Source organism: Pteropus medius, unplaced genomic scaffold, assembly GCF_902729225.1.
Source record: "Pteropus medius unplaced genomic scaffold, Ma_sr-lr_union100, whole genome shotgun sequence".
Taxonomy (NCBI): domain Eukaryota; kingdom Metazoa; phylum Chordata; class Mammalia; order Chiroptera; family Pteropodidae; genus Pteropus; species Pteropus medius.
Genome location: NW_024349225.1, coordinates 938,030 through 956,107, shown reverse-complemented (window position 1 = coordinate 956,107; position 18,078 = coordinate 938,030). Strand labels below are relative to the sequence as shown.

The 18,078-nt window shown below is 35.7% G+C and overlaps 2 protein-coding genes across 7 annotated transcripts in view; one reads left to right on the top strand and one right to left on the bottom strand.

Moving 5' to 3' along the window:
- The window catches only part of DTL (denticleless E3 ubiquitin protein ligase adapter), a 61,180-nt gene extending 43,952 nt beyond the window's left edge, over positions 1–17,228 (bottom strand). For 3 of the 4 annotated variants that reach the window (XM_039881150.1, XM_039881151.1, XM_039881149.1), the window contains exons 1-8: positions 16,967–17,171; positions 12,379–12,504; positions 11,518–11,616; positions 10,394–10,455; positions 10,189–10,309; positions 3,931–3,996; positions 2,573–2,685; positions 1,234–1,307 (exon numbers count right to left, since the gene is read on the bottom strand). In XM_039881150.1, the coding sequence (XP_039737084.1) occupies positions 1,234–1,307; positions 2,573–2,685; positions 3,931–3,996; positions 10,189–10,309; positions 10,394–10,455; positions 11,518–11,616; positions 12,379–12,504; positions 16,967–17,018 (713 nt within the window). In that variant the 5' untranslated portion in view covers positions 17,019–17,171. Of the gene's footprint in view, positions 1–1,233; positions 1,308–2,572; positions 2,686–3,930; positions 3,997–10,188; positions 10,310–10,393; positions 10,456–11,517; positions 11,617–12,378; positions 12,505–16,966 lie in introns of all 4 variants that reach the window. The other variant, XM_039881148.1, reaches the window with a different exon arrangement.
- A 94-nt stretch (positions 17,229–17,322) lies between these two features.
- INTS7 (integrator complex subunit 7) overlaps positions 17,323–18,078 on the top strand; it is a 55,744-nt gene continuing 54,988 nt past the window's right edge. For all 3 annotated transcript variants that reach the window (XM_039881147.1, XM_039881145.1, XM_039881144.1), the window contains exon 1: positions 17,323–17,566. In XM_039881147.1, coding sequence (XP_039737081.1) covers positions 17,473–17,566 — 94 coding nt within the window. In that variant the 5' untranslated portion in view covers positions 17,323–17,472. The remainder of the gene's footprint in view (positions 17,567–18,078) is intronic.

Here is an 18,078-nt window from a genome sequence, read left to right as displayed (position 1 = left end):
CTCCTCTGGGACATCAACCAGGTACAGTGAGGACATCTCATCATGAAAGACTGAATTATCTCATACCATTGTCTCCAATGTCAGGCTTACAATTCTGGTAGAAGGGAAACAGATGTGACCTGACCCAGTGTTGAGTTACCTTTCGTTTACTTCAAGGGAGCGGAAAAGGAAGATGAAAGTTGGTCACTGATAGTCATTGTTTCATTGCTTGCAGGAAAAAAAAACCTCCTAAGCCTTTAATAATCTCCATATAACCTCTGACAACATAAGTAACAAGCTCTGTTCCTATGGTTATATCTCTATATGTAACTCTTTAAGTAATCTAAACAAATTTTCCTGTAAAATAAAGTACTTTTTCATTTCATCTAATGGGATATTTGTCTTATTCCTCTATATCTAGTTTGTAGGCAACTTGAAAACACAAGCTTGGAACAGGGCAGTCAGTATCCTTGGAAACATACAGAAAAAGCTCTCACAGCTATTCACTGGCACAACTGATTAACTTTCAGATAATCCTTCATTCGGGCCTGAGAACTGGGTCCACAGAAGAGTTTTAGTGTCCAGAGGACATAACGGAAATCCTACTTTATTAACCCATCACCTTTTTAAATTACATTTGTTGAAGGCATCAATGTCCTGGAGATATAATGAGCAAATAAGGGAGCAAAGAGTGCTTAGAAAAGAAAGAGTCATTGTTCTCACATAACTTATATTCTAACAAAGCAACCAATCAAGAAGTACCACAAACTTATTTGGAAGACAAAAATTCAGACTAATCATGGATGTGTTGCAGGTATGTAAAAGTCATCAGGCCTTACTATCAATCCCAGAAATGTCAATTACATGTTTACAATCAGATTTCTTCTTTTAGGATATTACTAAACCCGAGAAGCTCCAAGATAACAGAAATTTTACTCCTCAAAAAAAGATCACTACTAAATTATAGTGCATAGACAAGCAAGCTACCCATCCAGGTTCTCTACAATAGCAGCAGCCAACACTGCTCATACGTGCTAAGTAACGTGCTAAGTGTGACATGTATATTATCTCAATTAATTGAGCAAGAGTCCTAACTAGATCTTTTCCAGTACGATCTGTAGTTTCTATTCTCACCTGGGTACTCACTATGTTAAAAGTTAAAAGCAAATACATTCAGTTATAATGGGGCTATGATTTCCCCATCACAGTTCATGAAACAGACCTTGTCTAAAGAACCAAAAAATGAACTCTTACCCATCCACAGCTCCTGCTGAGATTAATGTATTCTCATCTTGAAAGAGGACCACAGTAACACTCTGTTGGAAATCCTAACGGCACAAGGGAGAAAAGAAGGAAATTCTATTTTGGATATTGCAATCTTCACGTTCAAGACACCAAGGTACTAAAATTGCTTTTTCTCCCCCCAAACTCTGAGTTAGACTAAATCTTTTCTTTCCAATAATCCTTTCCTCTCCAAAAATCAGATATATATGCTGACCAAGAAGTACTTTTAGTAGGATATAACCTAAACATCATTAAATTATACTATATAGTGTTAACACTTTGACTTATAGTCAAGAAACAAATTGGTGATCAAGAGATTTCACTTGTTTAAGCCTACTGGCTCTACTTAAGACTCAGCCCCAATAAGCTGTGTATCCACAAGAAACTCATTTAACTTTCCTGTTTCATCTATAAAATGTTACTGTCTACCTAGATTACCACGTAAGAGTGTGTACATCATTACTAATGAAAGATGATTACATGCTCTGAAAAATTTAAAGGTGCTTAATTAATGAAGTTTTACCTTCTAATGACTGTTAAAAGGTTTTCTTGGCTCAGAGTCTGATTAATTCTGAAATGTTACTCATTTTAACTTCATCTGACCTCCAAAGACCTCATGCCAACCCTCTCAGTTTCCTTTCATGCCTATGTCCTGTTCATTGTATGCTATTTTAAGTTCTAATGTTTTAGTAACCACACCTCCTCAAAGTATTAACTTGGATTCTATAGACCAGTAATATTAGAAAAATAAACACATTAAAGTAAGAGCAATGGTGTTTTGTTTTTTAAGTAAAAAGATGTATTATGGGCATTCTTTGATTTTGACCAACAGATGTTAGAGAGGTCCTACATTCTGGCCTAATGTTTCCCAATATACTTAATAATATTTTGCCAAATTTTTAAAAAATATATTAAAAACTCCCATCTTTTCTGTAGTTTGTTATGAAAACAGGGATCCCTCCCTCCCATAGAAAACTATCATAGTACTTAACATGCTTCTTAAAACTACTCTCTCTTTCCTAATGAATACTGTAGATAAAGTGTATGCATGGAGATCCCTAGGGATGGGGCAAAGGAAGGTGAATTTTTAACATGTTCCCCGGATTACTCTGTTGCACATTAGGTTTTGAAAACCAATATTGTAGGTATTGAATGAGCACTAAGCAATAAACCCACTGATATCAAGAGGAAATGAAGATTCTCATTCACTTAATCTATAGCTCCTAATTTATGCCCAATAAATTCCCTAAAATCAGATTCTATCCCACTACTAAGATCTATACGCATGTATACAATTATAACACTTTACCACAGAAGGAGCAAGTCCTTTCGAATTTTGTTTCTTCTTAGGCTTCGAAGGGGTTTGCTTGTCTAAGGTATTATGAGCTCCACTGATTTGATTCACTTGCCTGTAAAATCCATCTGAAAGATATTCCAGAGATTACTGATTTAGGATTCAGAACTTTACTCCTATGCTGAACATAACATTTATACGTAAGATTTCAAAAATTAATTATCCTTTATTAGATTAGTGAAATTAGAAGCCAGCAAAGCTACTGCACTACATCTCTTTTGATGAGATTATAATGTATAAAAAGGAAATAAGTACATGGATATTTATAGCAGTTTTATTCATAATTGCCAAAACTTGGAAGCAACCAAGATGTCATTTAGTAAGTGAATGTATGAATGTGGTGTGTCCAGACAATGACATATTTATTATTCAAAGAAATGAGCTACCAAGCCAAGAAAAGATATGGAGGAACCTTAAATACATATTACTAAGTAAGACAAGCCAATCTGAAAAGGCTACGTACTCTAAGATTCTAATCATATGACATTCAGAGAAAGGCAAAAAACATGGAGACAGTAAAACATAAGTGATTGCTAGGGGATGGAGGGGGCAGGATAAACAGGCCGAGCACAGAGTATATTTAGAGCAGTGAAACTATCTTGTATACTATAATAGATATATATTATTCACTTATCAAAACCAAGTGTGAACTCTAATGTAAAGTATAAACAGACCTTGAGTAACAGTGATATGTCAGTATATGTTCACCAGCTATTAACAAATGTCTAATTCTGGTGTGGGATGTTGACAGAGGGAGAGACTGTGTGGGGACAGAGAGAACGCTGTACTTTCTGTTCAATTTTGCTGTGCATCTAAAACCACTTAAAAAAGTCTGTTGAAAAATAATTTTTTTAAAAAAAGAATTAAGCATGGATATGATCACTGATTTCTGCTTAACGGCATCACTGGGCAATGCAAGCGCAATCATATTTAATCTAATCCAATTCTTTTAAAGCCAAAAAACCTAATTAAAATAAAAGATCATTTACCAGTGAGCCCATGTATTAATAATTTTAATTCCATCAATAAATTAGGTAAACAGCACCATAGTTCAGAAGACAAAATGAGGTAAATATAGAGGGTAATACCTGCAACAATCACTTAGATCCTAGAATTAGAATAATAAGCAGAAATGGAAGATTAAGAACATGTGCCACCCTGGTAGTTATTAGGTGAAATCAATAAACCTTTCATTCAAAATAATTAAGTATGGGGACAGTCAACATTTATCAAAATTGAAATGGAACCTGAAACTTACTGGATTTAGTTAACCAATGTCACTATTAAAAAAAAATGAAATGGAACTAGACTACCTTTTTTGTTGCACCTGGTGTCCCAGACCATAATGTTGCCATCTCTTCCGCCTGTACAGAAGACAGCTGTGGAGAAACGGTTTACCAAAAAGTTAACAAAACTCGTCAATGACACACTTCGATTTAAGTTTCCCAGACTGTCTTTTATATGCTAGTTTCTACAATTGGCACCGAAGATTAAAAATAAAAAAGTATATGGCTCAAAAACATAAAAGAGAAAACAGCTGTGAAGGGAAAGAATTATAAAGAACTCAAAATACTTATGTTGAACAAAAGCTTTAAATATACTCTTCTGTGTGTAAATTTTCTTAAAACCACATAAAATATTATATAGATATAGTAAAGTTATAGTAAGAGTAATCGTAAACAAGCAATGACCAAAATATACTGAGTGCTTACTAAGTGCTAGATACTATCCTAAGTGCTTTACATAAATTATCTCAATCTTTGATATCAACCCTTTAGGTAGGTATTATTATCCCCATTTTACGGATGAGAGAACTAAGGCACAGAGAAGATAAGTACATTTAAAGGTATTTTTGGCAGGATGAATCCAGAGCCCATACTCCAAACCTCCAAGCTATATTGTTTCAGTAAAAAATACGAACAGAATTTGTGAAAGGGGTTGTCTCTGGGGATAGAAGGAGAGCAATGGGATTGCAGAAGGAAACATAGGAGAACTTCAATTTATCTACAATGTTCTTTCTATCCTTTAAAATTAAACCAAAACAACTTTGCTTCCTGTGTGGAAGAGTAAATACTTACCAAACCAAACTACCTGCATTAGTTGTGCACTCTGGAAAAAATATAAAAACTACCTGAAGGCTCAATAGAGATTAAAGAAAAATATGAAATTTTTGGAGGAGAGTCAATACCTGAAGCATGTGATTGGCTTGGGGTAAATGACTCATCTTTTGTGGTTATATCTCAAGGGCACCCACAGTTGCAGCATTAGTACCAGGCAGCTAAAATGCCAATAGAAAAATTTGCCATCTTTCAATCCAGAGGAACTAAGAAAAGGAGACATGGGGCAACAAGAGCTTCCAGAGTGAGGGGATAACCCTGGAGAGAGCCAGAGAAAGGGAAACCCTAACTCTCTGTTTAAACTCAGAGCAAGTCCAAGGTCACTAACCATCAGAGAAATGCAAATTAAAACCACAATGAGATATCAGAACAGCTATCATCAAAAACTCAAAAACAACTAGTGTTGGCGAGGATGTGGAGAAAAGGGAACCCTCATACATTGTTGGTGGGATTGCAAATTAGTATAGCTGCTATGGAAAACAGTATGGAGGTTTCTCAAAAAATTAAAAAGGGATATACCTTTTGATCCAGCAATTGCACAGCTGGGTGTTTATCCAAAGAAAACCAAAACCATAATTCATAAAGATCTATGCACTCCAATATTCACGGCAGCACAATTTACAATAGCCAAAATATGGAAGCAACCTAAATGCCCATCAACAAATGATTAAAGAAATTATGGTTCATATATACAATGGAACAGTACTCAGCCATTAAAAAAAACGAAATCCTACCATTTGCAACGACATGGATGGACCTAGAGGTTATTATGCTGAGTGAAATAAGTCAAACAGAGAAAGATAAATACCATATGATTTTACTTATATGCGGTATCTAACAAACAAAAAGAACAAACTAATCAAAAACGGACGCATAAATATAGAGGACAATTTGGTGATGGACAGAGGGGAGGACTGGGTTTAGCGGGCTGGGAGAATGGGGTGAAGAGTTAAAGAAGTACTAATTAGTAGTTGATAGTTGGGCATGGGGATAGGGAGCATGGCAGAGAGAATGCAGTTAGTATTAATATGATGGCTAAGTGGAGGGAGGGAGCAATTGGGGCGATCATTTTATGAACAATATAGATGTCTAACCAATGTACTGCGTACTTGAAACTAATTTAAAGAAATAAATTTAATAAAAAAAAAAAAAACCTCAAAGCAAGTCTCTGGCTGACCCTGAATCATGCATTCAAGGGAAAACCAAAAGTAGCTTGCAACTAAGGCTTAAATTATAGAATTGAATTGAGATCCAACTCACTGCCCTCCTATAGGTCTAACAGTATGCAATTTGAGTCTAACTCAGTTAATTACCTATTAAAACAAAAACATCAACTCTTTTCTGACTGATATAACAGAACCCAGAGTCCAACATACTATTCACAATGCCCAAGGTATAACTTAAATTACCTGACATATAAAGAGCCAGGAGTTTCTCAAAGGAAAAGAAATCAACAGAGGCCAACCTTGAAATAACTCAAACGTTGATTTATCAGATAAGGTTGTAAAGCACCTATAACTATGTCAAGTAAAGAAATAGACATTCATAGTCAATGAAGAGATAAGAAATCTCAGCAGAGAAACAGATTTTATCAAAAACAAATGGAAATTTTAGAACTGAAAAAAGCAATTTCTGAAACAGCAAAATTCACTGGAAAAGCTTTAGAGTAGAATGGAGAGAACAGAGGGAAAGTCAGTAAACTTTAAGATAATTGAAATCATTCAATTTGAAGAAAAAAGAAAAATAAGAATGAATATACTAAGTAAAGGAAGCCAGTTACAAAAGCCCACATATTGTATGGTTCCATTTACATCAATATGCAGAAGAGGCAAATCTAGAGTCAGAAAGTAGTTTAGATTGTGTAGGGCTAGGAGGTAGATGGCAAATACTGCTAATAGGTTCTGGTTTGTTTGGGGGTTGATATAAATGTTCTAAACTTAGATTGTGGTGATGGTTGCACAACTCTATACGTAAATTAAAAATCATTAAAATGTACATTTTAATGGGTAAATTTTATGGTATGTTAATTATATCTTAAATTGAAGAAAATTGAAAAAAATGAACAAAGCTTCAAGGATTTATGGGACAATTTCGAAAAGTCTAATATATGAGAGGAAAGAAAATTGGGCAGGAAAATATTTTAGAAATAACAGCGGGAAACATTCCAAATTCTGTGAAACACATTTGTAAATTTACATACAAAAGTTCAGCATGCCTCAAACCGGATAACTTTGAAGGGAAACGTGTAGATACATCATAGCCAAACTGCTGAAAACCAAAAAGAGAGAAAATCTTGAAAGAAGTCAGGAAAAACAGCACAATATACATAGGGAAATGACTTGAACGGCCACGAAGTTTTCAACAGAAATGATGAAAGAAGGTAGAACAACAGCTTCAAGAAATGAAATGAAAAAAAAGTGTCAACCCAGAATTTTATATACAACAAAAATGTCCTTCAAGAATGAAGATAAAGACATTTTCAGATAAATGAAAAACAAAGGAGATTTGTTACAACCAGATTCACACTGCAAGAAATATTAAGGCAAGTTTTTTAGGCTGAAAGGAAATGATATCAGAGGACAGGGGAAAGGTGGTGTTACAAGAGGGAAATCATGAGTTCAGTTTTTGAGATGTTGAATTTGAAGTGTTTGAAGGAGAGGTTAAGGTTGGAAATATAATCTGGTTCAATACATCTAGAACCAAAAACAAAAAGCAAAATTGGAATAGATCGAACTGTCCAGGGAGAAGGTATAGACAAAGGAAAAGAAGAGCAAACACCAAATCTTGGGTCATGCTAACACTTCAAATTAAGAAGTGAAGTTCACAAAAGCAATTATGAAGGAATAAATAGAAAGAATGAGAACCAGAGGGAATGGTATCAGATTCAAAAGAAGAAAAGAACTTTCAATTACCCTTAAGAAAGAAGGTATGTATAGGAAATAAGAAAGAATGATAGCTAAAAGAGAACACAAGGTTAAGATGTTTTTTGGGACAGGCCACAGATAAGCTTGAGTTTTTCCTGTGGAAAAGGAGCCAATAAGAGAGAAAGCTTGAAGATATAGGAGCTCTGGGATGTAAGTTCTTACAGAGGATCAAGAATGTCTCTCAGCCTTAGCTGCACATTAGAATTCCTTGAGGAAAGTCCCTTAAAAAAACAGATGCCACATATAAGCGATCACTTACATGTGGAATCTAAAGAACAAAATAAATGAACAAATAAAACAGAAACAGACTCATAGCGAGAACAAACTGATGGTTGGGGTTGGGGGGCTGGGTGAAAAAGATGAAGTGATTAAGTACAATTAGTAATTAGAAAACAGTCATGGGGATGTAAAGTACAGCGCTGGGAATATAGTCAATAATATTGTAATAACTATGTACGGTGCAAAGGAGATACTAGATGTTTCGGGAGGAGCACTGTAAATTATATAAATGTCTAACCACTATACTGTATACCTGAAACTAACATAAAATAATATTAAATGTCAACTGTAATTAAAAAAAATAGTAGATGCCTGGGTCATCTCCCAGAGATTCATATTTAATTGATATTTTATTTTAAAAAAACCTTCCCAGGTGACTATGTGCAGTCAGGGTTGAGAACCCGTAGCCTAGGAAGGACTGGCCTTACACTGGAGAATAAAGAATGAGAAAGTAAGTGCAAATTTGAAGGTAGGTTTGTAGGAAGAGAAACAGAAGTACGCTTATAATCATTTCAAATTATTCAAAAAAGGAGTTCTAGCACCCCTTTTGCCACACAAAACACATATCTTTCTGTCAATTTTCCTTACTTTCGGGGGAAGATATTAGGAAAGATAAATGTCATTAGTATGATTATTTGTATCCTGCCCGGGCTGTATCCTGTAGGGCTGAAAGAACTGGATCAATGATCTTTTCTACCATGCTATCTGCAAAAGAAACCGCTGAGTATTTATATGGTCCTCAGTTTTGTTTTTTTTAAATGCATTCACATCTCACCTCATTTTTATGCTCACAATAGTTTTGTTAAGTTGAATAGGTATTAACCTCATTAAGTTAAGAAATGAAGGTTCAGGGAGATAAAAATGACTTTGCCCAAGAGTTTAAGAGGCAGAAACCAGAATAAAACACATAGTTTCTTATATGGTTGTAAAAGTGTGCCCCCCACAAGGACACTTGGCTGAGGTAGTAAGAGGCTAAAATCTAATCTGTGTTTTATTAACCAAACTATGTATCCCTGGGGGCAGTGTCAAACCAGACAAATTCACATTACAGCACCTGTGGACTGCTGGGAACCCTGATAAAAACCACCTTCCCCAATTTCTGACTCAGTGTTTTTTCTACTAGATCACATTAGCATAGTTTTAAAAATCAAACAAAGAATCCAAATTATATGATGGTTCCCTTTTCAATTAACCTTTAAATAAATTTATCTTTATTAAGTAACTTTTCTTGATCTTAAATTATTTTTATAAACTCAAAATAAATTCTGACACAGGAGAGTAGCAACTAGAACCAAGCATACCTAACTTTATACAATAGACATGTTCATAAAAAGTTATGCAGAGATTAAAAAAAAACTATGCCATATCTTTCCTTTTCAAGGTTTCAGTCTCAACAGCAACCTCAGTAGACTAAAACTGACCTTTTTCCGAGTTCGAACAGCTCAACATCTCAGTTTAATATTCCTAGGTGCTCAGGTAAGAGTATTTTTTTAATGATAAAGGAGATTGTAGTGTTTGTCTCTATTATTCTGAGATTAAAGTCAGAGTAATTCAGCCACTTTTTTGATATGAAAGTATGTGGGTCTATTTGTAAAAAAGTTAGTGAGAAATAAATGGAGAAAACCAACCAAAAATGAAGAGCTCAACATCTTTGCTAAGTTTTTCCCTTACTACAGTACTGTTCTGTATTAAATCACTCTCTAAACTTTCTTTCTCCATTATAATAGTAAAATAAACATAGAAAAATCAATTTTGAGTTAATATTAGTTGAAAACATATCAGGGAATTGAATCATATAAAGTAATTACATGGTAAATTTTTAAGAAAAGAATTATGTCCAGTTTATCAGGTTTGCCACTCCAGTCTCACATCCTATTTAAGTTTTTACAAGTAAAGTAACTATTTTACAAATAGAGCTAATCAGTGTCTAATACAGGGTAGGGGTTAGACTTCAAAGGACACTCAAAATTGAACAGAGGTATTGAGACTGTTAATAAATTTTTATGTTATCTGCAAGAGTATAGAAAAAAGTTACCTTTTTCTGACTTTAGGGGACAATCTGGAAATATTGACCATAAGAGTAAGACTAAAACCTAATTTAATTTTATTCAGGTTTTTGGTCATATTAGAATCTCTACCATCTATGTAGGTAAAGTAGCAACTTGGGTAGGAGAAAGGAAGGAAACAATTGCAGTTTATTACCCCATCATAAAGGAGGTTAAGGTGATGAAAGATCATAGGTAAAACCTACCTTTCTCAAACTTAGAAAAGGCAACTGACTTGAGGCTACACTGATGACCTTTGCATGTTCCAAGCAGCTCACCAGCTTTGACATCCCAAAATTTGGCTGATTGATCACCTGCTGCTGTAACCTTTAAAAAACAAGTTATCACAACTTAATAAAACAACTCTTTACTAGTATTTACTCAGATCCCAATAAAATGAAAGTCACTTACAAGTTTAAGTTCACCAGGGACCCAGGCCAGGTCAAAGACAGCATTCCAGTGCGCCATCCATTCTAAACAAAGAAAATGTGAATGTAAAATGTCTAGACTATGTTCTGTGCTAGTCTTATCAAAAGTTCAAATGCTTTGGAAAGCTATACTGAAAAGACCAGTGGTCAGCACCCTACGGTCCATGAGCCATAGAGTATTATAACGGGAAAGGAAGACTTAAAGAGTGACATAATACAGAATATTCCATTCATTACTATATAGAATGACTATTTGATATCAAATTCTTTTTCATGAAGTGATTAATATATTCTCTAAAGTGAAATCTTTCTGAAATATTTTACAGTTCAAAAATCTTCATCATGCTTTCTGAATGGAGTCTAAAGTACTTTAGTTTGACACTCAAGGTTCTGTGTGCTTTGGCTTTGTCCTTTATCTCTGTCTCAAGACTTACCTCTCACTGTTCTCCATATATCCTATTCCTACCAAAGTGGATTACTCCCTATTTCCTTATTATATCCTATTCTTTCTGATTTCTAGTCTAGGCCTTTGCTAATGCTCTTCCCTCCACCTAGAGCATCCTATTCCATCTCCATTGGTCTATATACCACAATCCAATTCAAACATTGTTTCCATCATGAAAAATTTCCCACCCTTTCTTTAGTGCATGAGAGCTTTCTCTTTGACTCCTGTGGCATCTTCTTTGTACTCCTACATCATTTATAATCTTATTTTTATCTTAGATATCTCAACGCTTGACTTACTAGTTTCAAATTATTAGCTTCTTAAGGTCACAACTTTGTTTTATATACAGAAGATGCTTGGTCAATAAAAATATTTTAAAGCTATGTTTCTTCCAACCCCATTAAATGTAAAAGATTTAATCTTTTTAAAAGAAGAACTGTTTTTATCCTAAAATGTATTTTTCTTAACTTCTAGTAAAGGCATCGCCATAGTTACAACATTTATTGACAGAAAGGCAGTCTACCATTTACTTTTAGCCTGTCCTTAAACAGACCTAATCAGAAGTGACTATATATAATTGGGAATGTTGTATTCAAATAATTTACTTGAGGCTTTATGAATTAAAAATAATGTTAAAACAAAATTTTTAGACCTAGACTTACCTTTGACACACTTTTTTCTATAGGTTTGTGATTCTGTGTTATATAACCTAACGAAGCCTTCTTCATTGGCAACTGCTAGTATATGCTTCATATTGGGAGCTAAACAAGACAAAGAATAGAATACAGAATATATAAAAAGTAACACAAAAAGTTTAGAGCTGACTATAAAGATATAAAAATAAAATAATATAGATTAATTGAAAGCTATAAGGTAAACACAAAGACTCTGTTTGAAGAGAGATGATTCTACCCAAATGGCATCTGATATGGTAGAGAGGTAATTTGAATTAAAAATTGCTTAAAATTTTCCTATTACGTAATTTAGTAAATGACTCAAAGCCATCAAAATTATTTTCTTATTTAAAGAAGGGGTGAATCAAGGGTGGTACTTAAATAAGAGTGGTATGGCAAATAAATGCATATGATACAGGCCACCGGCAGGCTGTGTCTATTAATTTAAAATTCCCTTTTCACAATCTTTTACTTTTCCTCTCTTAAAATATTAACAGTGGTAACAAGTTCTGCTCATATGTCCCCCAGTGCATTACAGAAAAGCCAAATTGATCAGATCAAAAGGGGTATCCACCGAGCAAAATAGCTTTCCTGATGGCTGAACCTTTGCAATCCTTTCCTATATAAGTTAAAAAAAAAAAAAAAGTGCTATAATGGTCCTATGCTTTAGAGGAAATACATAATTATGCAGAGAGATTAAGAAAACTATTTCATAAATCAGGAAGAACAGTTATTAGAAAAACTCTTCCATCTAACTCCCTTTTTCCCGAAAGACATCCCTAAATATTTTTCCTCTAAGTGTCAAATAGATTATTTCTGACCAAGTTTAGCTCGATAGTATTCTCTTACCAGAAGAGAAGGTGCATCCAAAAGGAGGAACTGGGACTCCTGTTTCTCCATAAGAAGTGTGCTCATCATTAGAATTGCACTGATAACCAGTTAGAAGGGACTGTAGAGGGTATTGTGAAGACCATCCTAAAATAAGACACAATTCCTTATAGAATTCCAATATATCATAACATTTCAGTACTTTTAACAAATGCAGAGGCAAATATTTGTTTTAAAGAGTTTTATATACTTAATTTAGATCCACTCATATCTATGGTCCTCTAGAATATAGTGTCTGGTATTTTCCTAAGGTATCTTCCTAAAGGAAGAAATCAAAGAGCACACCCAAATTCTGGTGAGGTATAGCTCTGGATTTACCACATAAATGGAGACTCTTGCTAGTACATTTAAGATTGCAAGAAACAAGTGGTCTTTGCATATTTAAAAAGATCTTACCTCTTCCCCCACCTTTTGGCAACAACCAAAACCATTAAAACTGCCATTCTCGATTAAAATTTTACATTCTGAGAGTTTCTAAAGTAGCATTACTGCAAACTCTTAAGTTACCAGCAACATCATACATAATCTAATGGTCATAGAGTTAAAGGAAATAATATATGTCAGTCGATGTGCCTTCTGTAGCCACTAACATATTCACAATAACTTCACTTCCTTTTTCCTTTCTAGTGCAGAAATTCTAGGAGTCTAAAATGTTAATAGCAAAATGTCATCTATCTTAAAGTATATTAAAGCAATTTTAAAGTAAAGCATTATGTACATATCCCTAGAGCACAATCAGTTAGCTCTGGCTCGTACTAGTCGGGTCGGGGAAGTCTTTAGAAGAGGTGAAATCAAACATAAGTCTTGAGAAATAAGTAAGTTTTCATTAAAAACATAAGAGAGAGGAAAAAATTCAGGGTGGAGGGAAAGTTTATTTTTTGGGGTCAGATACCTAATGTGCACTATGGTCTAAATAGTAAACTATCTTCAAAGATTTATCATTTTTATATATGGGCCAAAACATTTTAAATATTTAAAAGGAACACTGATTCAATAAATAGTTATTGTGAACCAAATGTTTATTAAGCATACGAGGAAATAATGAAGTTATAATCTATTGAGAGCTGACTAACAAACTCTCCCGTTTTAGGGTACTTTCAATTTTCACTTTTCACAAAAAATAGTTTGGAGAAGACATCTTAACTTGACATAATCTCAGATATTCAAAGAGATAACCTGAAGGAATCAGTACGAAGGTGGCGAATAAAATCAATTTAGTAATTATTCCTGGGGGTATGACCTCAGGATCAGATATCATAAATAAGCCATTAAAGACCACTAAAAGAATACAATAATTATGTTGCAGAATTTAAAAAAAAACAAACAAACCACCTATCCACAGAACGAATTTAAAAACAAAAGCCTCTGTTCTAAAGTTATATATATATAAGTACACTTGAGGTTTGGGATTAAAAGAAAACACAAACCTAATGTCTTCAACACATGAATTCAAAAGAACTGAATCCTGAAAAAATTAGGTGGAACAGAAGATGATATGCCATGGGTACTTAATCCTTTACTATTAAACAGCGACCTCCTCAACTCTGCCTTAGCACCTATAGACTAATATCCAAATACTTACAAATGGTTCTAAGGTGACTTAGTAGCTAGTCCCTTCCATTTCTGCACTTCCCACAACACACACTACTTGGACTAGCCCCTTTAATTATTTTTAGATCCTCACTGTGCTATGCTGTTTCCAACATGAACTTGCAGTGCTCCCTCTCACAACTCATTTGGAAAGCCTATTGTTTACTCGATGTACAATTTAAGATTACATGCAGATTTTTCAAGGAGTATCTGAGGACATAAATTTTCAGAGAATCAATTTTCTGATATTCAAATTCCATGTATAGTTCTAAAAACTGATCTGCCTAAAAAGGTTGAGGCTCTTTTTCTCCTCTCCCTTCATCACTGTCTTTCCTCCACTGTCAAAAGAAAGGCATTTCCATCCCCTAATCTTATACCTGCATTGACCCAAGGTATAAAAACTTCTGGGACCCCAAATGAGAGACAGTTGGATACTTTCTTTTAATAAAGGCATCATAAACACCGAAATCCATCTCTTGAAAAAATATACTTCCAATAAATATTTACTTTTTGCTTAATCATTACTTATCAAAGATTGGTCATCTATATTATTTTGATTAATTGCATGCTACTAATAATTGCAACAATTCAATCCAGAGGAACTTTGAACACTTAGACCCTTACGATCACAGACAATATCAATTCAAACATATTTTTTTTGCACATTAGAGTATGATAGGGTGATTGATAGAATAAGTTTTTTAACTTTTCAAGCTTAAAATCAAATTACATTAGAATAAATTCTGTTGGCAGAAATAAAGTGGAAACAATTTCAAGGAAAAAAGCAACTATGTAGAACAGCTGAAGGTTAAAAGTGTTCAGATTTAAAAAAAATGACTGATGTGGTTATCAAATCACTATAGTTTTTACATTCTATTAGATACATTTTCAAAGAGTAACATAGTATTTTTATTTTTAAAATGTCAATTTTCACAATATGGCCAAAAATTAAATCCTTTATATTTAACTTACGATAAAAACTTTTAGCTACCAATTTAAAAAGACGTGGAAGAGTAATCAGATTTCCATTTTTGAAAGATAACTGGTAGCAATGTGGAAAAGAAACTGGAGAGACGGAAACTAAGAGACTATTTGGGAGACTTATGGTACACTCTAGATAAGGTATTAGGGCCCAACTTAAGGAAATGGGATGGTAAGCACATGAATGGAATGGAATGGTAAGATATGGTGAAGAAGCAAAGTTGGTGGGATAGAGAGGACAAATTTGAGAGATTTTAAGGGGACTTTGTAGATGTGTATCTTGAGGAAAACGGAAGAATTCAGAATGACCCTCAGGTTTCTGGCTGGAAAGACTAGTTTAAAAGAATGGAACCATTGCTTAAAGTAGGTTATGTAGAAGGTTTTGGGGAAAAGTGAGTTTGGTTTTGCTATTTGAGTTTGAGATCCTTGTGGGACTGACCACCTGAGTGAAGATACTGATACAACGTCTAGGTAAATGAAGGGTGCAGGTAGTGTGTAAGAAGCCCTGGTTAGGGCTATCATCATCCATGGGAGTAGGTAGAATGAGAAAAAGGGCCTAGGATGGAACATCAACACAGAAGGGGAAAGAAGATGGTCCTATAAAGTTCAGTGCAAAATATATAAGAATGAATGAATTTCAGAGCCTAATACATAACAACAAATGAGAACTTGTGCATGAGAGAGAAGTAGACAGACTGTTTAGAGAACATGTATTATAAAATTGAAGCTAAATTGCTTGTCCTAGGTCACACAGATAGTAAGGAATGGAGCTGGAATTAAAACTCAGGCATTTTCTCTCCAAAGACAGAGCTCTTAACCATTCTACTGTATTACCACTGACACAGAGGATAGACAAGCTGTTCGAGTAAGGCCTCAGAAAGAGTGGTATTTAGAGTATAATTAAAAAGATATCTAAGAGGGAAGTAGGTATAAGGATAGTATAAAGTTCTGGATTGGGGGCAGGAAGTTGAGGACTACTCAGTCTCCTTCTCAATAAGCTTTTCCTAGACCTGTGCCTTAAATATAAAAAGTTCCCTTCTCAGATTCTTTTCTTTGGCTTTCCACATGATGTCAAGGAGAAGGACGAGCTATCCATCTTTAAAAGAATGGGATTTTATTTCTATTCAAGCCTAGTCTGGGTAATAACTCAGAAACTTATCAGAAAGTTACATGTTGATGACACCCAAACCTAAGCTCAAAATTCTGACTGCCAACGTTTCAACTTCGAGAACCTCGAGAACGATAGAGAATATGAATTTCTACATACTAACATAGAAATATTCCCAAACTACACGGTTAAAGTGAAAAATAAAAACCAAAACAAAACATTTTGATACAATTTCTGTAAATAATAATACACACTACCTCTGGTATTGAAAAACATTTGGAAAAATATACTTCAATCTATTCAACAGTGGCCATCGCCGGGGGTGTGTGGATATGGGCATTTTTCACTCTATAACTTCGAATATTTATGGATCGGTATTAATCAGGGAGAAAAAAAAATTTTTGACCATGCTGGAAGCAGACGTTCTGTCTTCTCCGCCTGACTGAGTTCCTTAACAGCGAGTCAGATTCACTAGTGTACCTATAACAGGGCTCACTAAGGTTCTACAACAAATGAATCAATCAGTGAATACGAGTGTCCTCGATCTCACATAGCTGTAAAGAGGAACACACATACAGACGCAAAAATGCACGCGTTTTCCAGTTAAAGTGTAATATAGACATAAGCCGTAAAGGAAGCCATTTAAGTTAACTTTCCTCCTTCCGTCTGCCTACATCGCAATTTTAAAAATCCAGACGACGATTAAAAGTGTTCCGAGGGCATGAAAGTGCAACTTTCTTAAGTAATCTTTGTTAACACGAATTCACTCGGGGGCTGGAAAACATAATTGGAGTCGGCCTTGGTCCGAGGTGTTGTTTTGGGGGAGGCGAATTCCGCCAGCAACAAGCAGCGGTTAGGGCCGTTACTCACCATTTCTCGGGACGCCAAACTGGGGCTGACGGAGCACCGAATTGAAGAGCATCTGGGCCGAGGAAAAGGCTTAACTAAGGGAAAAGTCGTGAAAATGCCCTCCAGGTTCAGCAGAAGTCGTAGCTCGCGTCTTTTAGAAGAGGACTAGTTATAGCCTCCAACTCCCGCCACTGTAAGCCCCGGCCACCAAACTCCCCGCCAAACTGACGTCACACCCTCTGATTGGCTCCCGCCGCGGCGTCCGGGCGCCGCCGAGTCACTTCCCCCGCCGAATCCCCGCCTCCTTTTCTCTCAGCCGCGGGAACCTAGAGTTCAAGAGCTCCCTGAGCGCCTGCGCGGGGGGCCGCAGAGGCGCTGGCGAACGGCGGGGTGGCCAGTGCGCATGCGTAACACGGCTTGACAGAGCGCGGAGGAAAAATCCGCGAGAAGGTGGTGGAAGAAGATGGCGGTGCTAGGGCCGAGTTTACAATCTTTTTGAATAGACTAGTCCAGTAACTGTTCGGGTCATGGCGTCAAACTCAACTAAGTCTTTCCTGGCAGATGCAGGCTATGGAGAACAGGAGCTGGATGCTAACTCTGCCCTTATGGAATTAGACAAAGGTATTCAAAAGAGCGGGCTGAGCGAGTGAGATGGTGTGGGGAGAAGTGGCGCCACCAGGCGGTGGTAGCCTCGGGAGAGACGGAGGAAGGCGCATGCGCCTAGCGTCCTCGGGCGGGGGCGGGCATCTGTGCTTTTGGTGAATCCATGTCTTTTACCGCTTTGGGAGATTGCAGGAAAATTGCAGCGTTGCTAGATTGGCACCGCACCAGCTGAACAAGTAACGAGCTCCACTCGTGTCTGTTTTGACCACTTGGGGGCACAGTCTCCCGATTTTCCAAGCAGTTTTTTAAAATTCTAAATTGAAATTGTGAAATTATGTTTCAGACTGTTCAGTTGAGACCAGATTTTCACCAAGAGGGCTAAATAATAATCTTGCGCTGACTTTATAACGATATATTTGATTTCTATAACTGTTACTTGCGGGTTACTAGGCAAGTTAAATAGAGCCAAGACCATCCGAAAATCATAGCCTCTGCTAATTTTCTGCAGATTCCACCAGTTCTGTTTCCTT